General features: G+C 36.8%; 2 protein-coding genes across 7 annotated transcripts in view; one reads left to right on the top strand and one right to left on the bottom strand.

Moving 5' to 3' along the window:
- DPH5 (diphthamide biosynthesis 5) overlaps positions 1–21,134 on the top strand; it is a 55,461-nt gene extending 34,327 nt beyond the window's left edge. The window contains exons 8-11 of one of the 6 annotated variants that reach the window (XR_003971381.2): positions 2,603–2,728; positions 11,792–11,956; positions 13,825–15,747; positions 20,560–21,134. Coding sequence is in view for 4 of the 6 variants with exons in the window: in XM_032594345.1 (XP_032450236.1) it covers positions 2,603–2,728; positions 18,069–18,166 (224 nt within the window). In the remaining 2 variants the exon portion in view is untranslated. Of the gene's footprint in view, positions 1–849; positions 3,639–11,791; positions 11,957–13,824; positions 17,730–18,068; positions 18,587–20,559 lie in introns of those variants that run through there. The other 5 variants (XR_004343982.1, XM_030328305.1, XM_032594345.1 and 2 more) reach the window with 5 other exon arrangements.
- The window catches only part of SLC30A7 (solute carrier family 30 member 7), an 85,825-nt gene continuing 73,423 nt past the window's right edge, over positions 13,275–25,676 (bottom strand). The window contains exon 11 of the mRNA XM_030328295.1: positions 13,275–18,550. Within this exon, the coding sequence (XP_030184155.1) occupies positions 18,503–18,550 (48 nt within the window). The 3' untranslated portion in view covers positions 13,275–18,502. The remainder of the gene's footprint in view (positions 18,551–25,676) is intronic.

The raw sequence follows: 25,676 nt of genomic DNA, 5'->3' as shown, positions 1-25,676 counted from the left end.
TTATTAAAAATATAGGCAGGTTTGGAGCACCTGGGTGACTCAGTCAGTTAAGTGTCTGACTCTTGATTTCAGCTCAGGTCATGATCTCATGTTTCTTGAGATCAAGCCATGTCAGGCTCCACATTAAGCATAGAGCCTGCTTGGGATTTTCTCTCTCTCTCTCTCTCTCTCTCTCTCTCTCTGCCCCTCCCCCAATCTCTCTCTCTCAAAATAAATAAACTTTAAATATTCATAAGTGCCTTAAATATATATATATATATATATATAGGCAGATAATAAACATTGTTCACTCAGAAGCTATATAAAGACAAATGCTGGGGCACCTGGGTGCTTAGTTTGTTAAACGTCTGACTTCAGCTCAGGTCATGATCTCACGTTTCATGAGTTTGAGCCCTGCATCAGGCTCTGCGCTGACAGAGCAGAGCCTGCCAGAGATTCTTGTCTCCCTCTGTCTCTGTCCCTCCCCTGCTCATGTGCACATGTTCTTTCTCTCCTCTCAAAATAAATAAACATTAAAAACAAAATAAAGACAAATGCTAGTCAGTTGTAAAGAGTATGGATATAGGCAATTGTTTATCAAATCCTGAAAACTTAAACTAGGGCAAGCCTTTGGAATTCCAAAAGGGTAAAGTTAGGAAGAACTGCTTTATATGTCAGGTAGTGCATATAATTTAGAAAAGCCTTAGGTAAATCAATAGATAATTGGTCTGTAATATGTGACTAAGGAGATTTAAAATATTCAGGGCTTCTTTAAATGTACTTTTGGTACTCATGTTCATTTTAATGTTGGACAGGATAATGCAATTGCTGATTTGAATGGCAGTATCTTTTTCTTCTTCTTCTTAACAGCAGTCACCGAGAAGACACTCTGTGTTGGCTTAGCCAGGGTTGGAGCTGAGGACCAGAAAATTGCAGCAGGCACTTTGCAGCAAATGTGTACTGTGGACTTGGGAGGACCGTTACACTCTTTAATTATCACAGGAGACAACATGCATCCATTGGAGATGGAGATGCTAAGTCTGTTTTCCATACCAGAAAATAGCGCAGAATCCTAAAGCATTGATGGAATGGAAGCATAGACATTTTCTATTGTTAGATGTTAGTTTCAGTCATATATGCACATACCCGTATTTGTATAATGAACAGTTCTTTTGGTGTACCTAATAATTATAAAACAAGTGACCAAGAAGAAAGATCTTGACTCAATAATACTTAGTTTCCTGTGGCAGTGAGTTTTTTCCTTATGACATCATCATCTGTTGCTGCTATTTTGGTGATTTTTGAGGATGTACACACATGGAGCAGACCAAGCCTGAAAACTTGCGGACAGATATTCATATTGTTATTTAAAAGCAGTTTTTACTTATGAAATGAGTTTATACAATGTGGAACTTTCTTCTTTTTTAAAAGTCAGCTGTGCTGACCACAAGATGAATTGTCCTGACAGTAGTTGGTATTAGTGCTTTAAGCAGAGGTGGGAAGAGTAAGTACCACCCAACCGTCCTCTTACTTAAAGCTCAGCTGAGTACATGCCACAAAATGACATCTTTCTGAATTGCCTTGTCTTGTTTAGCTGACACTCTAATTATGTGGTTCATATTCTGCTGTATTTTGGAGGTTATATAATTGTTGAATTATAAATGTTCAGCCAGCCATGGACAGTTGCTGTTTGGTTTTAAATAGCATCTTTCACATCCAAGTGGACAAATGGAAAACTTAATGACTATAAAATATGGCTTTAAAAAATTTAAGTTTGAAGACATTGGGTTAGGCAAGATTTGTCATATCACTTAACTCAGTAATATGCCACCGTATGTATGTAAGTAGTCACATTCTTTTTCCTAGTTATAAACAGCTCTGCATTTATAATATTTCATGACTACTGTAGAGTCTTGTACTTTTTGTTCATAACAGAAATAGCTTTGCTAGATGCTAGTTTGGTTGGTCTAACTCTAAATATTTCCATGGCTTAATCAACCATAGCTTAAATTTTGTTAAATTCATTGGAAGTTGAACATATACTTCCCTACTTCCTGGGAGCATTAATTAACAAGAGATTATTCTTATTTCATTTGAGATAAAAGGTATTTTAAATATATATGAAATATTCTGTTTTTAATCTGTTACATAAAAAGGGAGAGAGCCAAGGACATTTAAGTACCAGTTCTGTGTTGTTTTCTTCTGAGGCATTAAAGCAAGCATTGAAGAATTATATAAGGAAGGACTTCTGGCTTTGGTAATGGTGGAATAGCTTGTAATGTACAAGCCCTCCCAATTATATAAACTCTGGGAAAAACATAACTGTCTGAAGACACTGGGGAATGACCAAAAGCAGGCTGAGAACTATACTTATATATAGCTTTTTCCCTCAGGCCATTCCCCAGTCTGTCTGGTAAGGGATGGCTAGAATTCAAGAGAAGGCTAGAATTCAAGAGTCTTATTGGCTTGAGGTGTCAGAGAAATTGGGGGCTGCTAGAGGAGCTGTAAAGTGAGGAGGAAATTCTAGAAATGGAGATGGCACTGAAGGAGGAGCCAGCCTTACAGTCTGTATACGAATCTCCTCTTAATTCTTTGGCTAACTGCTGAATTATGCTTTGTACAGGGGAAGACTCCATGAACCTGGTGGAAAGCCATAGCTGGAAGGCTGAAAAATCTGAGCAAAGTTTGTTGCTCTGTATTGCAAGGGAAAACAGTTTTGAGTTTGAATCCCGTCAAGTTAGAAGGCTTGGTAAGCACTTTAGGCTTTCTGTCAAATCTCTAGAATGGCTGTGTATTAGAAGAGACCATGCCCAGGACTAAGGATTTGCCTAAAACTAAAGACAAAACCTTTAACATAATGTAAAATCAATCCTCCATGAAATCAAGGTGATTAGTCCATAATTTAACTGCCTGCTGGAACAAATCTTAACACTTCTAGGGCATGATAACAAATTGAGTCTCTTTAGCATATCAACAGTGACTAGGAACAATAGTTGTAATGAATGTATATAGATGAGTGCTGTCAGAGAAATGGAAGCAAAAACCCAAGTGGTTGGACCTAACAGCAGAGTGCAGATGACAGGTGGATAGAAATTGTCCTGATCGATAAAGGCTAAAAAATAACTGGAAAGAAGAAAACAGCACACTGCTTCAAAGTCATGGGGGGCAGTATTCAGCAGTCCAATGCATATGTAATTGAATTCCCAGAAGGAGAAGAGAGAGAAAATAGGGCAGAAAAATTATGAGTAGGTTAAGATCAAAATTTTTCCAAGTTTGGTGAAACTATCAGTACATAGATCCAGTAAGCTCAGTGAACTCCAAACAGAATAAATGTAAAGAAAACAAGACCTAACACATCATAGCTAAAACTGATGAGAACCAAAGATAAGAGAAAAATCCTAAAAGCAACCAAGAGTGGTAGTCGGGAACCCACTACACACAGGGGAGCAATAAATGTTGGGCTGCTTCACCTCAGAAACCGTGGAGGTCATGAGACAAAAGAAGGACATCTGTAAAGTACTGAAATTAAAAAGTAAAACCAAACCAAATCTTATCAGTCCAGAGTGGCAGAGTTCTTACATTTTATTTAAAGCAGCGGAATACTAATTGTAGACTGATCAGGTCTATGTAGGTTATGTATTGAAATCTTTTGGCAACTGCAATAAAGAAGAAAGGCAGAAGTAAAAAAAAAAAAAAAATTAGAGGAATTAAAATTGAATACTGAAAGATATATGATTCATCAAAAAAAAGGCAAGAAAGGAGGAAATATAGGTATAAAATATATAGGACAAATAGAAAAATGGCAAAATGATAGACCTAAATTTAACAAAATCAGTAATTAGTTAAATGTAAACCAAACACTCCAATTAAAAGAACTAGATTTTTTTAAAGGTCCAACTATATGTTGTCTATAAGAGAGTTAAACTTTAAGTGTAAAGACACAAGATGAAAGTAAAAGAATGGGGGAAAAACAGACTATACAAACAGAAAACAAAAGAAAACAAGTGGCTCTATTAATAGAAGATAAAATAGACTTCAAAAGGAGTATAATGGGGATAAAAAAGGACTTTTCATAAAGAAAGGATAGTTCATCAAGAAGACAAAATCCTAAAGGTATATATATTCCTTGAATACCAGCTTTAAGGTACATGAGGCAGAAACTAATAAAAGGGAGATACAGCCATATCTACAATCAGAGTTGAGGATTTTAACAACCTCTTGGCAACTAATAGGCAAAACATTAGCAAAAATACTGACAGTTTGAACAAAAACCATTTGCACTCAAATGATCCTGAAAGATCACTACACCCAATAGTGGTAGAATAGACCTTATTTTCAAGCATGTATGAAACATTCAGCAAAGTAGACCATATGCTTGGCTATTAAATTAAAAGTCACCAGGGGCGCCTGGGTGGCTCAGTCGGTTGAGCGTCCAACTTCGGCTCAGGTCACGATCTCACAGTCTGTGAGTTCGAGCCCCGCGTCAGGCTCTGTGCTGACAGCTCAGAGCCTGGAGCCTGCCTCGGATTCTGTGTGTCCCTCTCTCTCTGCCCCTCCCCCATTCACACACTATGTTTCTCAAAAACATTAAGAAAACAATTTTTTAAATCACTATCACTAACAAAAAGATGTCTAGAAAAGTCCCAAATATTTGGAAATAACATTTATTTTAACTGAATAAAAACAATATTAAATATGAAAATTTGTGGGATGCAGGTAAAGCAGTTCTTAGAAATTATAGCTTTGGAAATCTATATTAGAAGACAAGTTTTAAAATCAATGATATGTTTCCATCTTAGCTAGAAAAAAAAGTGTATAAAAACTAAGTAGAAGAAAGGAAATACTGAACATCACGGCAGAAATCAGTGAAATAGAAAATGGTCAAACAAATGTTAACAAATGGTTAACAAAGCCAATGGAATGTCAAAGATTTTGAAAGCTAACAACAGTAAAAGTTGCAAGGATATGGAGTAACTGAAATTTGCTTGCTGTTGGGAAGAATATAAATGGGCATAACTACTTTGGAAAGTAGTTTTCAGTTTCTTATAAATTAAAGCCATGAACTAGTAAAATCAGTTCTAGGTATTTACCCAAAAGAAATGAAAACATTGACAAAACAATTGCATAAGAATGCTTTTAACTTTATATATTTATTCGCTTATAGCCCCAAACTGGAACCAAGCCATGTGTCCCTTAGGAGAATAGATTTTAAAATTTGCTGTATTTTACAATGGAATATTAATTAGCAATAAAAAAGAATGAACCATTGACTCCTACAACATGAATTAATTTTAAAAACATGTTAGCAACAGGGAAAAGTAGTCACAAGAAAATAGTATTTGCCCATGGAGAGAATGAAGATTGACTGGCTGGGGGTAATAGGGAACCTGAGGTAATGGAAATATTCTGTATCTTGATTGGGTGTTGGTTGTATGGGTATAAACATTCACCAAAATTCATTCAAATACATACATTTAGGATCTGTGCATTTTTCTGTATTAGGATTGCCAGATCAAATAAAATAATCCAGTTAAATTGAATTTCAGATAAACGTGTTTGTGTGTACATACACAGAGGTGTGTATATATATATTCAGAACAAGTATGTCCCATTCCGTATTTGGGACACATTTATACTACAAATGATTATTTGAAGTGAAATGTTACTGGGATCCTTTATTTATTTTATTTATTTTTTTTTTTGCTAAATCTGGTGACACTATTCTGTATGTAATTTCACCTCAATTTAAATGAAATTGCAAAATGAAAAATGTGTATTATTCATCAGCGGAAAAAGGAACAATACTATTTTTGGTCTGTCATGAAATCCCAGTGTTTGGTAGTTAAATTAGAAACACCTGACCACTACATTCATTTGTTTGTTTAGTTTTTAGCTCTTTAAATTCTCAGTGAATCCACCCTTATAATCTAGACACAAAAGTTTCATCACCAAAAAAACTTCTTCCCACTATACCTATATATTAATGCCTCTACCCACCCACTTCTTACCAATTATAGATATAGATATGTGCACATACATACATACGAATGTTAAAACATTCACATTTAGGTTTTTATGTGACATGAGTTTTAATTTTTCTGGAGTTAGATAGGAGTGGGATGCCTGGTCATATGGTAGATGCACATTTAATTTCACAAAAATCTTCGAAAACGATTTGCAGAGTAGCTCTATCATTTTGCATTCCCACCAGTATTATGAAAGAGTTCCTGTTGCTCTGTATCTTTGCCAGCATTTCTTACTGGCAATATTTTCTATTTTAGCTATTCTGGTAAGTGTGTTGTGATATGTCATCATAGTTGTGTTTTTTTTGTTTTGTTTTGTTAATATATGAAGTTTATTGTCAAATTGGTTTCTATACAACACCCAGTGCTCATCCCAAAAGGTGCCCTCCTCAATACCCATCACCCACCCTCCCCTCCCTCCCACCCCCCATTAACCCTCAGTTTGTTCTCAGTTTTTAAGAGTCTCTTATGCTTTGGCTCTCTTCTACTTTAACCTCTTTTTTTTTTTTTTTCCTTCCCCTCCCCCATGGGTTTCTGTTAAGTTTCTCAGGATCCACATAAGAGTGAAACCATATGGTATCTGTCTTTCTCTGTATGGCTTATTTCATTTAGCATCACACTCTCCAGTTCCATCCACGTTGCTACAAAGGGCCATATTTCATTCTTTCTCACTGCCACGTAGTACTCCATTGTGTATATAAACCACAATTTCTTTATTCATTCATCAGTTGATGGACATTTAGGCTCTTTCCATAATTTGGCTATTGTTGAGAGTGCTGCTATAAACATTGGGGTACAAGTGCCCCTATGCATCAGTACTCTTGTATCCCTTGGGTAAATTCCTAGCAACTACTGGGAAGAGGAAACAACCAACAAAACTAAAAGGCAACCAACGGAATGGGAAAAGATATTTGCAAATGACATATCGGACAAAGGGCTAGTATCCAAAATCTATAAAGAGCTCACCAAACTCCACACCCGAAAAACAAATAACCCAGTGAAGAAATGGGCAGAAAACATGAATAGACACTTCTCTAAAGAAGACATCCGGATGGCCAACAGGCACATGAAAAGATGCTCAACGTCGCTCCTCATCAGGGAAATACAAATCAAAACCACACTCAGATATCACCTCACGCCAGTCAGAGTGGCCAAAATGAACAAATCAGGAGACTATAGATGCTGGAGAGGATGTGGAGAAACGGGAACCCTCTTGCACTGTTGGTGGGAATGCAAATTGGTGCAGCCACTCTGGAAAACAGTGTGGAGGTTCCTCAAAAAATTAAAAATAGACCTACCCTATGACCCAGTCATCATAGTTTTAATTTGCACTTCCCTAGTGGATAATGATGTTAACCTCTTTTCACATGCTTATTAATCATTTTTGTATCCTATTTAATGAAGCATCCATTTCATGTCTTTTGCCTACTTTTAATTTGGATTGTTTTCTTATGGTTAAGTTTTAAACATTCTTTACATATTCTGGACACAAGTCTTTGCCAGATACATGATTTGCAAATATTTTCTCCAAGTCCATAGCTTGTCCTCTTATTCCCTCAACCATGTCTTTAGTAAAAACAAAAGTTTTTCATTTTGATGAAATCAAAATCGAGAGTATCAGTATTTTCTTGTGTGGATCATATTTTTTTGTTACAATGTCCAAGAACCCATCATCAAACTGAAAGACACATACATTTTATCCTATGCTTTCTTATAGTTTTGCATTTTACATTTAGATCTAGATTTAGAGTTAATTTTCGTATGAAGTGTAAGTTTTAATGGAAAGGATCCTTTTTTTTTTTTTTTTTTGCATATAGATGTCAATTACTCCAGCACCATTAGTTTTTTTTAAAAAGACTATCCTTTCTCTGTTGAATTGTTTTAGCACCATTGTCAAAAATCAGTTGGCCATATTTGTGTGGATCTTTTTGCTGTTATGTTGATTTATGTCTCTCCCTTCTTTGATACCACACTGTCTTGATTACTTTAGGTTTATGGTAAATCTTAAAAATAGGTAGTGTGATTCCTCTAATTTTCTTCTTTTTTCAAAACTGATCTATTCTAGTTCTTTTGCCTTTCCGTATGAATGTTAGAATGAACTTGTTGACATCTGTAATAAAACCCATGAGATTTTGATTGCATTTATTTGATTATGATGCATTTAGGTGTGGATATTTTGGGGTTTGACCTTTTTGGAGTTTGCTTAGCCTCTTGAATCTATAGGTTAATGTCACCAAATTTGGCAACTTTTCAGCCATTATTTCAAATATTTTTCCAGCACTGTCTGGTTCAGCACTGTATGCAGAATCCTTTCTTTCCAGGACTCTGATAACATGAGTGTTAGACATTTCTTATTGTCCCACAGATCTCTGAGCTCTTTTCCTTCCTTCCTTCCTTCCTTCCTTCCTTCCTTCCTTCCTTCCTTCCTCCCTCCCTCCCTCCCTCCTTCCCTCCTTCCCTCCCTTCCTCCCTTCCTTCCTTCCTTCCTTCCTTCCTTCCTTCCTTCCTTCCTTCCTTCTTTTTTCCGGCTGTTATTCTCTGCCATTAATAGATAATTTGTTTTAAGTTTATTGATTTATTTAGTAACCTCTACACCGTGTGGGTCTTGAACTCACAACCCCAAGATCAAGAGTTTCATGTTCTTCTGACTGAGCCAGCCAGACATCCCTAGAGTGGATAAGTTTTATTGATCTGTCTTCAAGTTCATTAACTCTTACCTCTACTGCATTTGCTGTTGAATCCATTTATATGGTGTTTTTAAATTTGAGTTACTGTTCTAATACTTCCATTTGTTTCTTTTTTATATCTTCTATTTTGTTTTAATATTTATTGCAAGATTATTTCTGATGGCTTATTCAAGTATTTTTATAATAGCTGCTGTAAAGTCTTTCTCAGATAATTCCAATATTGATGTCATCTCAGCCTCATCTATTACTTTTCTAACATAAGTTGAAATTTTTGTGGCACTTTGCAGGGTAATTTTTGATTATAGTATGGACATTGTAAATATTATTTTAGAAGATTCATTCTAGATCTTGCTTAGATTCTATGGAGAATGCCAATCTATTTATTCTAACAGGCAGTCAACCTGGTTAGGTTCAGGTTGCAATAACCAATCTACCTGTGGTCTATGGTTCCAGTGTCAGTTCACTTTTCAAGGATTGTGGTTCTCTTTGGATCTATTTCAAGTTTGCTACTCAGTGTGGGACCTAGACAGTCTGGGACCTAGTTGATTGGATAGTTTAGTTCTGAAGGTGTTTTGGTATGCTGAGTAGGAGCAGATCTGAGCATCAGTGACTTGAGCATGTCCCTTGGGGTTTGTAAACAACTTTATGAGATTGCTTTCCTGTGCCCCTCCCATTCCATGACCTCTCTGCCACTTCCTCATTTTCAGTCCTCTGCCAGAAACTTGGGGTTCTAGTTACTCTATTCTGTTGCTGTCTGTCTCAGAGCTTCATGATTGAGCCTACATCCTGACCCATGTGGAGGGACAGAAAGAAAAAAAGCAACAGGGGGTTGCTCTATGCTTTTGAAACCACAGCTCTAGGAAACAGAGAAAAATTCCCTCCTCTTGCTGGTAGCTATTGTGGATTTCCATGGTTTTTGGTCACCACTACAGAATTGCTTGGAGGAAGTCTCTGGAAGCCAATAAGAAGCCTTTGCTTCAACTATTATTATTACAAGTGTAGTAACTTTGTTTTGTTGTGAAGTTCTGTAGAAATCTATCATCTGTGTACAAAGTATTGCTCAAGGGGAAGTAGTATGATGCACATACAGGACAGATAACCCCTGTAAAGTTGGACAACAGTCTGACCTCACTTAATGCCTAGGGTGGGAAGAGTGATGGCTAATCAGATAGATATTTATCATTTTGGAAGTGGTATGTTATTTTCAAAAGTCCAAGCCAAATAGTAGGGTTTTAATTGATGTGAAACTGTACTAAGATTAGATATGAATCTGAATTTCATGTTTATTTATAGTGTCACTCTTTTAAAATACTGTTATCTGCCTACATTCAGGAAATACTTTCAAATGCTTTTGTTTTTTTTAATTTTTTTGTTTTTAATTCTTTGATTTTAGCAGTGGCTTGCAGTTTACTTGACAGTGTATACAGAAACATTTTCCAAGGAGGAATTAAACTTCATATTAAATTAATCAATTTTCCCAATAAATTTTGATTGCCTAAAGTGTGCCAGCCTCCATACATTTTGAGTATTATCTTACCGTTACCATTATTACTTCTCTTGGTTATAGAAATTTAGCAGATAACGTTGAAATGTACATTTAAAGTTAATAGCATGTGCTAAGTCTGAGATACGGTAGACTTTTTTTTAAACCCTTTTTTTTTTAACCTGGAAATAAGGCTGGATGAGCTGACAGATTGTTTGAATGAACTAGAATCTCATTGAAATGCTGTTTTCTTTTTCTTTCATTTATTTCCTCCCTCCCACCATTCCTACCTTTATTTGTTTTTCCAGAATGAAAAATACTGAATTGCTGTCATTCTATCTGCATGTTGGGCCTGCTGGTCTCTCCCTGTCTGCTCTTTCCCTGGTCTAGAGTGTTGATTATTTTGCTTATTGCCATGTTGTGGGTAATTACATTGAACAGGGAGGAGAGGAAAAGCATTATGAGTTTCTAAAGTTGTTCAGAAGAATTTGTATTTGATGAGCATTAGGGAGCCACTAGATTCCTGAGCTGGAGGACTGATACTGAAAACTGAGAAGCGCACTTAGTCTGTCAGTACAGTAACAAGGGTGGCTTCTGTGGGGAAGGAAACAAAAACTCTAGATAAAGATGAGGTAGTGGAGTATTGTAGTAAATAATTTGCTTACACCAGTATATAAACAGAAGAGGCTGCTCTGAGGGCGTGGTGATGGGCCACTGTAGTTTCAGATGCTAATTCTAGAGAACACAGGAAAGGCAGGGAGTCCTGGCAGGTGCTCTAAATCTAGCAGGTCAAAGTCCAGGGTACAGAAGGGCCAACAGAAAGTAATCAGGAAGCCAGGGTAGGGGAATGTTTTCAGAATGCTTGGGCAAAAGTCTGATTCTGCAGAAATCCCTTGTACTTCCTGCCTATGGCCAGAATTGTGTTTGTGGTGATGTGGGGAGGCAGGGGTTGGGGGGCAGGGACTGACATGGAGGTGGCTCAAGCTGGGCATGAAAAAGACAGGAAGCTAGGTAGTCTCACATGCATGTACTCATCACGGACATCCCGGAATAAGGCAGTGGAAGTGGAAAAGGTGAATTTAAAAGATATCAAAGGAATGAAGGGAAGGATGTTGCAATAGGGAATTTAAAAAATGGAGGTGGCAAAAGCAGTGTTTTGATTTCCAAGCATTATGTAAGGGAGTCTGACAGAAACTGGTAGTTGAGAAGAGATTTGAGTGGGAAAAAAATACATTTTTTTTCTTTGTTGATTTTGAGATGTATGAATGTAACCAGAATTAAGCCACGATGGCCTCTGATTAACTTCTAAAATATAAAGAAGAGCAAAGCCGTATCAGCAGGAGCTATGGAAATGGTTAGAAAGGACACATTAGAAGCACATGCAGACCACAGAAAAGGTGTCAACAGTAGACACACTAAAGATAAAGCCCTTATTACAGAACAGAGATTAATAGTAAAGAGGCTGCTTTAATAGACTATGTGTGAGAAGGTGGGATGAGTGGGATCTTAGATTTTGTGGAGAAGTGATTTTTTTTTTTTTAACTGCTTCTGAATAGAGGGAAAAAATTTGGAAAGATAACAGAGGCTCATGTCTGGTTTTGGTGTTTATTTCTTGTAAGCTGATATCCTACACAGGGAATGAGGTGAAAGAACAATTCAGGGTTAATCCTAATATCTGGAAACAAATACTGTGAGATGGTGTTCATCAGGTAAAATAATCAGAGCCACAATGAGGACCTTCACATGTTAAGACCTTACCAATCTCCAAGCATCTCCTCTCTCTGGTGAGTTTTCTTGTTTTTTGGTCTTGAACACCATTCTTTAAGACTTCTAGAATTGATTCCAATACTTGTTTAGTTCACAGTGTTCCTTTCAATTTGTCAAACTAATAGACACAATTCAGGTGAAGGTTTTGAAACAAATTTTATTGGAAGAATTTTGTTACAATTGTTTATTCTTTTTAAATACATCTGAAGTTAAAATATATACATGAATGTCTTCAAGTAGAAAAAAGTGAAATATACAGGATGGATTTATTGTATTACACTTAGGCAAATCATAATTGTTCACTTTAGCATATTCAAACCAAAGTACAACAGTCTGAAATTTGACATTGCAATCTAGCCTTGTCCTCAAACATTTGTTTAGAAATGTTTTGATGCCATAATCTTCACCATAGGAATCAAACCCAAATTCAAACTTGGCAGGAAAAGACAGGGAGGTAAAATGTTGTAGGGGTATTTAGAATATACTGAGAAGGGATTTGGCAATTTTTAATTCACAGTATTTCTGATATAAAAAGATCCATTCTGTTTACTGATCAAACTCACCAATGTCGGGGCAAAGTATCAGTTGGGAAGAAATATCTCTGAAATTTTGCTATCAGAGGAAGCAATGGGATTACTTAGCAAATTCTTGACAGGATACTTCTAGTTCAAAACCAAATCTTCATTGAGGCTAACTAATGCATGATACGTGGTACATAAACAAAATTCAAATACTAAAATTAAAAATAAAGCTTTCTTTTCACTTAGTAAAAAGGGGAAATTTTACCGTGGCAGCAGCAATTAATTAAAAGAGATGAAAAATAAGAAATATAGAGAAGCTCTACTAAAATTTAAGATTTAGAGGGGAAAGGGGAAAAAAGGAAAAAAAGCTAAGAAATATTTAAATCACTTAATACACGTAGTGTTTGTTTTTTTGGAAGCACCTTTAGGATATACCACTAAGAGTTTTGGATAGTCCTACATATGGGGATAAATGAAACAAAGTATGTTATACACAGATCCTTAAAGTAATAGGAATATGGCAATTTTCCATAGAAACCAAGGAGGCAATGTGGTTTCTCATTTGGCAATACATAATGTAAAAATTCAAGTGACCCAGCTTCCACGGTCCCAGTTCTGCCAAATTCCTATCCAACAACATGGATAACATCTCTATACTTGGTCTACTGTTCCTGGATTAAAATTGAGAAGCAGCTCACAGGGTTCCTTGAAAAAAAATGGCCAAAGTGAATACAAAGTCACTTACTTGTGCAAAAATGCCAAAGAAAAGTTGAGGTGTCTTCTGTAATAATAAATTACTGGTTCTCTCTGTCCACAGCCCATACTTACTTTTGTATCCACTACCATCTACAAGAGTTACTCACTAGTTAACCAAACATTTACTGAGCATATAAGCTCGTGCTAAGTTTGGGGATAATGGGATGGATGAAGAGACACTTTTTTTGTTGTTGTTGTTTTTTTTTTTTTTTTTTTTTTTTTACAAACTTGCCAATATTACCAGAATTGCAAATACTAAATTTTCAAAGCCTCAGGAAGAGTTCAAAGTTCAGTATTATTATTAAGCATAGATTGCTACTAATTAAGAAAGAGTTCTTCCTTGAAAAGGTGTCTGTACAATGTAATGTTGTAAATCAAATCCTCAGGTCCCTCTCCAGCAGCACAAATTATTTGTACTTCTTGGAAGAGAATTCCCTCATCAATTAAGTTAACCTCTCTCTTAGCCAGGGTGAGTTCAGGTTCTCCTTACTCATACATAGGCTCTCTTCTGAATCCCTCCCTTTTTTAAGCAGCTTAATCTGAGCATTAGTAAAACTTTTTTTTTTTCCTAAAGATTTTGAAATACTGATTCTGATTATTCTTTTTAGTAAAGGGCCCTGCAGGGCAAGGAGGTGGTGCGAGGTGGCTGCACAGTTTAAATTCAGTGGCAAAGGTAGGAAATACGCATGAGAGCACTGAATGAAGGAATGAATTTAAGCAATGTATATGGAACTATTGCACCATAATCTATTTTGTCATGGTAATTGCTCACTGATTTTACTGGAGAGTCTGTTTAAGTCAGCTACAACTTCTTGGGTCTTTAAACCACAGCAGAATGAAGTACTTCATACAGCAGTCATCAGAAAAACACTGGATTTAAAAAGGTCAGTACCTTACCACTGGCTATCCCTCAGGCAAGTCATTTAAAGTCTCCCAAAACAGCTTCCTCATCTGTAAAATAAAATGCAGTTAAGAATTCCTTCCCCAGAGCTGGGGTTGGGGTGGGATTTGAAAATGCTCTATCAATCATAAAAGCATGCAAAATTCTTTATTGAAATATGAGGATTCCAAATATGATAACCTGGAAAAGACCACACAAAGAACCTGACACAGAAATACTAATATACGTTGACCCCCAATCTTTCTGTTTTAATCTGTAGTTAGGAAATGGTTAAACATAAACCAAAAGATGGTCTCATCAAAAAGACTCCCATCTATTTAGCTTTTAACTATACTTCTCTGCAAATGTTTTTTTTTTGATACGTAATTTTTCATTGTATTTGTGGGTCTAGATTCTATGGTAGAGATCTAGATGACTAAGGCTTCTGGTGGATCATGTCTTGAAACCATCTTTTCCATTAATAAAACTTTTGGTGAGCTTCAAAGAATAACATTTATTTATTTTTGCCAACCTTCTTGTGAACTGTAAAATAATTTGTTTTGAAGATGGTAACAGAAAGAAAAAAGTTTAACTTTATCAAGGTAATGCTTTTATGTTGAAAGTAAGCAATTGAATATTTGGGGTTCAGGTAAGACTTCAAAAATTCACCCTATTGATTTAAAAAACTTGTTTGGTTCTGTATTTCATTTAATGCTCAATTTTGTGTGGCTCTGAGAACAAATATTAAAAACTCAAAAGCTCCCTAAGTAATAAAACTACCAAGTGTCAAAACTGAAATGGTATATATAACCCGTGAGAATTAGCCTAGTTTCTGAAAAGTACCAGCTCAGAGAATATAAACAAAATAAAGAAACTAAGCAATCCTTAAACTGGGTTTAGCCTCGAGCAATTAACAGAAAATTTCACTCACAAGTTAAAAGTATCCAAAAGCACAGATGTCATTGTATTTTAAAAATCAGGAACTGGTTTCATAAGAGTAAAAAAGTAAAAGAGAGTACAAAAATTATATTTTCCACAAAGAATATTCTAAACCTCATAATGAAAGTATGGAAATAATATTCTAAATCTCATAATTACTTATGAAAAACAAGACAATAAAACTCCATTTATAAAGTGCCTTAATGTACCAAAAATGGAGGTCAGCTTCCCTTTATTTACAAATGATTTTTCATCACATTTACAGAAAGGCAAATATTACACTGGAGAGGCAGCACAACAGAGTAGAAAGAACTTGACTTGGAGTCAGAAGACCTGGGTTCTAGTCTTGGCTTTGCCACTAATTCTCTCTGTGACCTTGAGTAAATGACAGCATTTCTGGGCTTCAATTTTCTCATCTCTAAAATGAGAGGTAGAATGAGACTGCTTTTAAGGACAGTCCCTTAGATGTAAAATTCTGTTACACAATGAAATCTTTTTGTTCTTAAATCCCAGCATTGTAGGAGCATGCCACAATGTTAATAATCTATACAAAATTGATTATCCCATAGTAGGTAAAAACATCATAGAACTCTCATCAACTACATTTGGAGTCACTGACTGGGCTACTTTACAAAGGTGCACAAGTCACAGTATTTTGGTTCCTGGCGTATACATGTAGGCTTTGAAGAATGCCGAAGCATCTAGATACAAGGTAAATCCCAGTGCCACTACCTACTACTTCTTTATGCCTCTGCACAAGACAGCTTGGCGACAATGAGAAGAATACGGAGCTACAGATTACACACTGCCCCTCACAAAAGTGCACAGGGAGTCAGCAAAATAAAACACACACAGTAAGCCCTTTGAGTAATATAATCTAGATTTCAAAACGCAAAACTAATATAGGTAATTTCAGTTTGGGGAAGTTTACCTTGCTAAGTAAACTGCCCCAGAGCAAAACAAATTTGTTCTCCAGAGAATATTTTGGTTTTTAAAAAATTGGCAAAGTTCTACTCAGAGATTCATCCCCCTTCCTTGAGCCCCAAGAATTACTTAGCTCAATAATAAAGACATCTCAAATCTTTAACAACAATCAGGTAACGTTTCTGAGTGGAATTATCTATTTTAGCAGTACACCTGTGCCAAAAACACAGATGAGACAGAGTATTTGTTATAACAGTATTTGTGAGAACAAATTTGTTTTTCACACTAATTTGTCCTTACTGCACACACAGGTTTAAGGACATTTAATTAAAGCATAAATGTAAATGCCAACCTGCTAAATCATACAAGCTGGCAACCTCTTGTAACAGGTGCAAAATTAGAGTTCCACATCAGTCTAATAATGTGTATGCTCAATGCCTTATCAAAGAAAATACATACGCATGCACTTGTGTATTGAGAATATAGTTAAAATGATGCAAAACTTCACTTGGAGTGGAGGGCTTGGTGAAAGGCAGAACTGCATCTGCAAATGCACTGGTCAGTTTTACAGGCCAGTGCAAATATTATCTCCACATGTGAACAATCAGTACAATTACATATAATATTAGTTTTTAAAGGCACACAACCAAAATTCCTGCCTTCATCTAGACTCACATTTTCCACAATATGCCAAAACCCACAGAACACCCCAGGCTTCTATCAGGCTTGGTAGTGGATGAAAACTTCCAAATGACTACTTAGACTTATAATGAAAAAGCAGTACTTTATCAGGACATTTCCTTTTATACTTTCCCTCCTTAAACATCTCAACAGTTGTTTTCGTCAAACATATTCTGTTGCAGGAATTCTTAGCTTCAGAACTGCCTGGCAGTAAGTAGAAATGCTTTGAAAATACTGCTTAATCTGCAAAACGGAGACTGTCAACAACTCATAGCAATCTGCAGCAGTTTAGAAAAGCATAAAGTAGTCCAGTTTTCCTACTATAGTTCATAAACTGTAGATCAGAAATAGGGAGAAAGATACTTTATAACTTAGACAAAATAACAGCGATTTCTGCCCCATCAGTGAAAAAGTGCTTATTACTGGTTTACATTCTAAACAAGTATTTCCATCCTGCAGGGTTTTTTCCCCCAAGAATTCAGTTTTTTAAAGTTAAAAGGGAAGATACCTTATGATAAAACAAAGAACAATGGGTAAATGTCTATCCAGATCAATATTTCTTCATAAACCACAGAGAATCTTTGAGTGTTCAAGCACTTGTCATCTCAAATCACGATTTTATTTTTCAAATACACCAGAACCCAGAAATCAACTTATTTATTACTTCTAAGACACCTGTTTTATCACAACTGATCTGTATCTTCAATAGTTCAAACTCAATAAAATGTTGCTTTTAGGATTTCTGAAAGCAACTGTATTTGTGCAAGGCTTGCACAAGAAAACAAATTGTATGACTTAGCATTTGAAGAATGAAAAAACACAATAACATTGTCACAACCATTTCTGCCTTCACTCTACATTGCCTTTCCTTTCATTAAGAAAATCCATCAACAGCGAGGAGACATAGCAAAGGTTATCACAGACAAGTAGCTTTTAGAGAAATTTGGGATTTAGCAGATGTTTTAAATTAGTCAAAACAACCGTCTGTAAAACAAATGCTTTGCAAAGTTTTGAAAATACAGTCCATGGAATAATGCAATGTGATAACTGAATTTGATTTAAAAAGCAAAATAACACCTGTTTTTTGATGAGGTAAAGCAGTAAGAGGAAACTTTTCATATATTTAAACCTATGCTGGAAAGACGAAAAGACAATCTGTACACATCACTAACAAGAGTCTTCCACCTTGTACAGATTACAGAATTACCCATTAAAAAACATATGCATGACCTTTGATGGTACATTTTTATGCTGGCAAATACACTTTCTGATACAAAGGCACTTTGAAAACCCAATATGGTTTGGTTCATAAGTTTGCAAGGTACAAACAATTTTACAAACATATGATTATACTGAAGAACGTCAACAATCGTGACATTACATATAAAATGATTTCTTTTTTTTCTTTTCTTTTTTTTTTTTTTTTAGTAACACTAGTTTTGTGGAAAGGAAGCAGTGGCTTCCATCAGCTTCAGCGAAGACATTCAGATACCTGGAGGCCCATAGTCCGAATTCTTACTGGCTAGGAGGAGAACTGGGAGTGAGGGCATTTTTGAAATGGAAAAAGAAAAGAAAGGAAACAAAAACTAACATCCTGGAACAAAACTAGAAACCTCAGAAATCAAAATGGTTTGGAGGGAAGAGCACAAAAGACAAGACCAACAGTCCAGGAGGGACCCTCTTAACTCTGATCCCTCAGCTGTGAAGTCCTGGCAGAGCACAAAAGGCTGACGCTACCTGGTGTACTTGGAGCTGGGGATTTGTAGTGACGATTTCCGTCTTAAAAAGCTAGGTACAGTGTTTTGGATTGTACAGTACCAGAAATATTGGGTCCCCCAAAAAGGACAATTTCTTTTCATTCATTACATGGCCGCAAAGTCAATCTGTACATAAAGCTGTCTCACTCCAGCCTGAAAAGTAAAAAAAAAAAAAAAAAAAATTAGAAAATCAAACCAATAACACACTACACATTTCAGAAAATTAATTTAAAAAAAAAAAACCTTTTTTTTTTTTTTTTAAAGGAAAGCATTACTTTTCTCTTCTGCCTCTGGAACAATAATTCTCTATTTTTCATCATAAAGGGCCAGCAATGTTACTTTAGAAATAAGCATAGTGACAAGTTGCAAAAAACATCCTTCATTTGCCTCTAGGGAAGAAAGCCATGCTACTGATTATAAACCATGTCCCAGCGAAATTTGGAACAATTAGGTTACCCGTGTACTGTTACTCTGCCAGAGAACACCATAGTGCTTGCTTAGTTGGCTACTAAAATCATAAATCGATCCAGGCCCCATCTCCCTGTGACGGATGATTAGTAAACACGTATGACCATCTGTTGGTCATTTAAATACATTCTACTCCTCTCTTCCATTTTGGATATGAACTCACTATTCAAAGACTGTTCTCTAAATTGCCACTAGCTCTCCTACATTACCAATTTTTGTGTATTTGCCGCCTACAATTCCTTTTCTCTCTTCTCTTGAACACATTTCAGCTGAACTTTTGCCACCCACCACTTTGCAAAGCTGTTGGTCAGGGTCGCCTCCAAGGTGCTCAGACCAGTGCTCACTTGTCAGTCCTCTTAGCAGTTAGTCTATCAGCAAGGACACAGGCGATCTCCTCTCCTAACGAAAACGCTTTTCCCCTCTTGGCTTCCAGAGAATACTCACTGGTAACTTTTTACCTCATTTATCAGTCTTCCTTAATCTCCTTTGGTGCTTCTTTCTCCTAACTTGGAGTACTAAGCACTAACTACCCAAAGGCCCAGTCCTCAGATTCCTTCTTTTTCTGCACTGTTCCCTAGCTGATCTCATCTAATGTCCAGACTTTCAGTTCCAGGTATATGCTCATCCTCCCACATTTGTATTTCCACATTGGAACCTACCAACCGTCTACTTGTCAGTTTCAGCTAGATGTCTGACAAGTATTACAACACAGCCAAACTGAACACTATTGCCTCCCCTCAAAGCCTGGTGCTCTTGCATCTTCTACGGTTCAATCCTACCCTTAATGTTACAACTGAAAGACTTTTCTCTCACACTCAGCCCATTAGGAATACTGTTTGCCTCACTTTCAAAACACCACAGTCCCAGAATCTGACCACTTCACATCACCTCCAATTGCTGCCACTTTGGCGTGAGGCACTCTCATGTCTTTCCTGGATTTGGTAATGGCTTCCGATCTAGTTCCCATGCCTCTGCCTTTGCCTTCCTTTGGTCTACGTGCAGCAGAACAGTGGCAGTGGTATCACTCCAGCACTCAAAGCCTATAACTGCTCATCTTCCTTGGTCCTTACAGTGGCCTACAAACCCCCGTGACCTGGTCCCAATTACCTCTCTGACTCCTCTCCCCTTGTTCCAGCTTCACTTGACCCTTCTGCCACTAACAGCGTTCCCTGAGATAACCATGTGACATGCTCCCTCTCCGGTCAGACACCAGTGAGGCCTACCCTATATAAAATGCATTCGGTTCATTTATCCAACAAGTATGCTCCCTACCCTTCCCTAACCCTGATTCCCCTATCCACAACACTTACCACCTCCTGACACATTATAAAATTTAGCATTTGCTATGCTGCTGTGTTTACTGTTGCTCACCCATTATCATGTGATCTCTCCAAAAAAAAAAGGATTTTGTCTTTTTTTTCACTGCTGACCTCTATACCTCAAGTAATGCCTGGCACAGAGTAAGTAATCAATAAATGTTTACTGGATGAACAGAAATTCTACTAAATTCCTTCTTTCGAATAAAAATAATTGTTTAAATGAAAGCATACAATAGTTTAAGAATTTTCTTGTCAGTACCACAGAATGAAAGGTAAATCAGAATATTAATGGAAAGGAAAAGAGCCAGAGTGGGGGGTAAAAATCTATTAACACTACCATCTTGAGGTAATTTCTAGCATGGCTTTATTTCCTAGCGTTCACGGCGGAGGGCTCTGCACGGCACTGATGGGTGTGTGGGAGGAGCAGGAGCAGGAGCGACTCTGATGGGATAAAACACTGGGGAGACCTGGAAGCTTCCCAGCACAGAACACCCTTCAGCTTTCTTGCTGCATTAAAAAATAATAATAAAATAAATCTTTGCTGCGGTCAAGTTAAAGCTGTTATTCAAAATTGTTATTTGTTATTCAAATTTCCGGAAAATACATTTAATAGCAGCCTCTCCTTAAAGAGGCTTCTGGCAGAAAACAGAAGGATTTGGGGCTAACATTTAGAACAAACCTCAACTGTCTCATTGTAAAAGCGTCGATACATACCAAGCCTACTCATCTCACAAAACTGTTACATGTTCATCCAGTATTTGACAAATGTTTAATAAAGCCTTGTTCCATACCAGGCACTACTGGAAGGAACATATGTGAACATATAAGAAAGGATTTCATGTGCTATTAAAGTCTACGGAAACAAATTATTATGATTCATTCTAAGTAAGTGTGTTTGATTTACTCAACCCAGATGGCCTCTGAAATAATGAAGGAACTCTTCTGCAAAATTCCCGTATGTTTGACCTTAAAAAAACAACTTCGGCCCAAATAACTGGCTTAATTTCTTGTCTCTTTTAACAAAATTCTTAATGAAAGTAAAATGGGCAAACTAAGTTGGGCTCCTGTCACTAGCCCTGTCACTTTCCTCACTCCCAGCCCTACTACAGTGAAAATGGTAATAAGAAATGAGGTTAGCCCAAGGCAATAAAAAAAGAGGAAAAACAAAGAGGCTAGGTAAATTGATCTTTGCATAATCATGAGTTAATTACTCAAGCTTATATCTTTCCCCTGAGAGGCTACAGCTTTACATAAAAGCTTGGTCTAACAGAAGCAGTCATTTTGCTTCATCCAGCTGTCCTGAGGGGGACAGCCTCAAGTCTTCCAGCTTCCCATGTTCCTTTCTCTGTTTCCTTCAAAGTAGAGAGGCAGAATTGCCAAAGAATCCTACACTGAGTCATGTACTCCCTGAATGCAAACCAGGTTTTCAATACAGTTTACTCACCATAAAGAGAGGACAAATACTCTAGCAGATCAAAACAGGGCTTGGTTACATTAAAACATTCTACCACTGGGATGGCACCAGGAGTCATAGCCTGGCAGGGGATTGTCTTTAAAAAGTGAAAACTATATAATACTCATTGTATCTTATATCATGAGAGTAATATAAACCAGAATTCAGTCAACACTTTTAAAACTAAGACTTATTTTTTAACACACATGCACTGCTAAGAAAATAAATGTTAACCTGGTGCCATAGACTTAGAAAATCCTCAATAAATACTCACTGTTGTGGAAAGACAAATGACTCAGAAACTTTTAAAAAATTAGGAAAGTAAACAGGAAAATGGCTACAGAAAATTCTGGTTTGTGTTCTCTACCAAATTCTACAGAAGCTTTCTACTTTTTAGTTTTTGAATATATAATATTAACTTTATCCTTTTATTTATTTATTTTTAAACATTTATTCATTTTTAAGAGACAGTGTAAGTGGGGGAGGGGCAGAGAGAGGAGGCACAGAATCTGAAACAGGTTGCAGGCTCTGGAGTTGTCAGCACAGAGCCCAGTGCTGGGCTTGAACTGGCAGACCATGACATCATGACCTGAGCCGAAGTTGAACACTTAACTAACTGACTGAGACACCCAGCAGCCCCTGACTTTATCCTTTTAAACTGAAGTGTTGAAAACTGCCTTACTCTTGCATATAAAACTAAAGCATTTCAGAATTAGTGAAACAGCGAGTGAATATGATAAAATTATTTTTTAATTTTTTTTAACGTTTATTCATTTTTGAAAGAGAGAGACGGAGCGTGAGTGGAGGAGGGGCACAGAGAGAGGGAGACACAGAATCCGAGACAGGCTCCAGGCACCAAGCTGTCAGCACAGAGCCTGATGCGGGTCTTGAACTCATGAACCGTGAGATCATGACCTGAGCCAAAGTCGGATGCCCAACCAACTGAGCCAGCCAGGCACCCTGGTGAATGTGATGAAATTGTAAGTCATGAGCAATAACTTGGGCCCGGGTTCCTTCTTCTAAAAATTGCAAATAATAGAACCTGTTTTGTAAGGCTAGATTATTATGTTAAGCACCTGTCAAAATGCTTGGCACTGGTGGGCTCTCAGTAAAGGTGATTTGCTACTGCTATTATTTTCTGCCCTCCATCAACCAACCAATGAAAGCTTAAACCTTGTGGATTAATTAAAAACAATAAACCTAGGGACCTGTCTGCCTCACATCCTACGGCTGTTTACTCCAACCTCCTCAGAAGGTGCACATACAATGAAAAAAATGTAAAGTTGGATAAGGAAAAGTTGAAGAGTTGGGAAGCAGAATTGATACATAAAAATTAAGATTAAAACCATCTACAAACAGGAAAGGGGTAGGTAGCTTCTCCCACTCACTACCCTTACCCTTCAGCAGACATGAGGCTGGGAGAGGTCTATGGTCAGACAGGGAGGGATCAGGAGCATGGAGGGATGGGGAGGTTCCTGAAACGTGGGTAACTCCCATTTGCGCATGTGAAGAGGCTTTCTGGTTCCTTCCTGGATTATCAGTATGAACTTCTATTTTGAGGCTAGAGAATACAGCACAAAAAGCTGAAGCAGGAAGCGGGGGTTCAGGACTTAATATGCATAACAGACACAGGAGAGTAGAAAAGATGAAAGAAATCATGATAGAAGTTCTATCACTGAATAAAGAGCACGTCTTAAGCTTGACTGTCTTCAGTGCTTTGTGGAACTGAAGAGGGCAATGAAACTGAAGCATATTTGAGATTTTTTCTTCAAACATTATTTCTAACAAAACAGTATATTAAAAAAATTAACAGATGATATCAGCAAGTTTTAAAGAAACATAAAATGTTAAATTGCCGTCTTAATCCAGTATCCTTTCTCTTCCTGTTCATACACCAAATATAAAAAATAAGTTTTCTATCTCCTCAATTGCCAAATGATAACTCATTTTTTAAAAGTTAGTGCAGGGGAGAATGGGAGAGAGAACTTTTTTTATGCCAACAGAAAACCTTGTAGTTTAAAAATCGTATTATCCCTTAACTAAAAATCCCTAAGGAATCTAAGTTCACCAATTCACTTGTTTTACTCTCTCTTCATGCACAGCAAGCCAACTCCTTTGGCCATTAAAGATTAATTGATAACCAAGGAAAATGAGAAGAAAAAGAACATGCCTAATATACAGTTCTAAAGAGTCATGAAGCTTACAGTTTTATCACCAGAATGGAAAATTATAATTCGCAGACTGATGTTGGTCCTTTCAGTTTAAGGTTACTTCATATACAGTTTAGCAAGAACAACTTACTAACCAAAAACTATTACTTAAATTCTGATTTAAGATCAGCTGTAAGAAAGACACCTGAAAATGTCATAAAACCAAAAAGTGTAACTTATTATTGAGAAGATCCTTCTCAGTCTTTTGGAACTTCAATTTCTGCTATGTCAGAACCAAAACAATGATCACCAAACAACTGTAAAATAATTAAAGGATGGAATGACACATCAGTAGGGTGACCCCCGCTCCCCTCTAGAAAAAACGTGTTGAACCATCTTCACTGCAAATCCCTGGTGTCTGCTGAGCATGGAACAGGGTGACTTGACCCTGGCTGATGAAAAGGCTTAAAATATTTTTCAGAGCTTAAAAATTTCAAAACCCAAATACAGTCTCCAAAACCAAAGAAGCAGCTGAATAAACTTTCAGCTTCAGCCATTTGAAAAGCCAAGATTTCCAGGGTTACCAGAAGAACGTCCTCCACCTACTTCAGTTACAACTTCAGCAGTTCCTAAGCACAGACACAGCTGCTTATGCATTTCTAAACCTAGAAGTGGCATTTCCTTTGCAGAGGGAAAACCGTGACTAAGCGCCCAAGTCACAGAAGAGTACAGTGTGTCCTACAGGTCAACAGGGGCTCATACAATGGGGGTGGAAGGACATGGTAGAACCAGAAGAAAAAGGTAAAGGAGAGAATGATGATCTAGAAATAACGGGGGAAGAGCAAAGTTATTGCTAGCCACATTCTCCTTTGGCCTCTAACACAGGAAGGAGGTGGGAGAAGGATTCAGACATACTGTGAAGGTCTTGCACACTTCATTATGACATGAAAGTCATAATCATACAGACTTATTATAGTGTCTGTTAAGAAAAGACACGTAGTTCTTCAGATCCCAGAGTAAGTGGTACCAGCAGACTGTTTTATACTAGAGTAAGTCTTGCTGTTGCCTATACATAAAATTATTTCATTACTTATCCCCCAAGGAACATTAACATACATTTCTCATTATTAGAGAAGAGAAATCATTTCATTTCTTTTCCTATTTTTTTTGAGATGTCATTTAATTTGTACTAAGGTCCTGAACTTAACTAAACTGCATATTATGTTCTCTTGTCCATGTCTGAAGATAATGATGTTTCTCTCCCTTTCTTCCTTTTTCTCTCCCTCTTTCCCTTTCTGTGTGTGTGTGTGTGTGTGTGTGTGTGTGTGTGTGTCTGTATATATCATGACCGTATTTTTGTGTTGTGGTTAAAAAGACCAATGAGAACCCAACCATACTTTTTCCATACTTAGCATATGTAAAGACAGTTTTGTTCAAATACAATTTTAAGAATTTGTTTATTCAACAAATTTATTATACATGTACATTTTTCTAAGTATTGGGAATGCAAAATCATGATGTCTGGAAGGAACCTGCAGATAAATATGTATTATCACAGGATAAAGTAATGCTGCTTGGAGGGGTTTTTAGGCTTCAGAGGGAAAGTAACAATTGAAATGGACCTTTAGATTAGAGTACAATTTGTCCCACACAGGAAAGTAAATAGTCTAGAGGGATATGAAGTACATGGGAATGAAGAACAGGAGCTTGAAAACTGAATTGGGCTGTGCTAAAGTTTGGGTTTTATCCTGGTGGCAATGAGGAGTCTCTAAAGTTTTTATTTTTTAACTTTTTTATTTTGAAAAACTTTGAGATCAAAAGAATATTATGATAAATACCTATCTACCCATCGCCTACATTCTGCCACATTTCCTTTATTTCTCTAAAAG

This window comes from Lynx canadensis, chromosome C1 (assembly GCF_007474595.2).
Source record: "Lynx canadensis isolate LIC74 chromosome C1, mLynCan4.pri.v2, whole genome shotgun sequence".
NCBI lineage: Eukaryota > Metazoa > Chordata > Mammalia > Carnivora > Felidae > Lynx > Lynx canadensis.
This window is presented reverse-complemented; position numbering and strand designations above follow the sequence as displayed.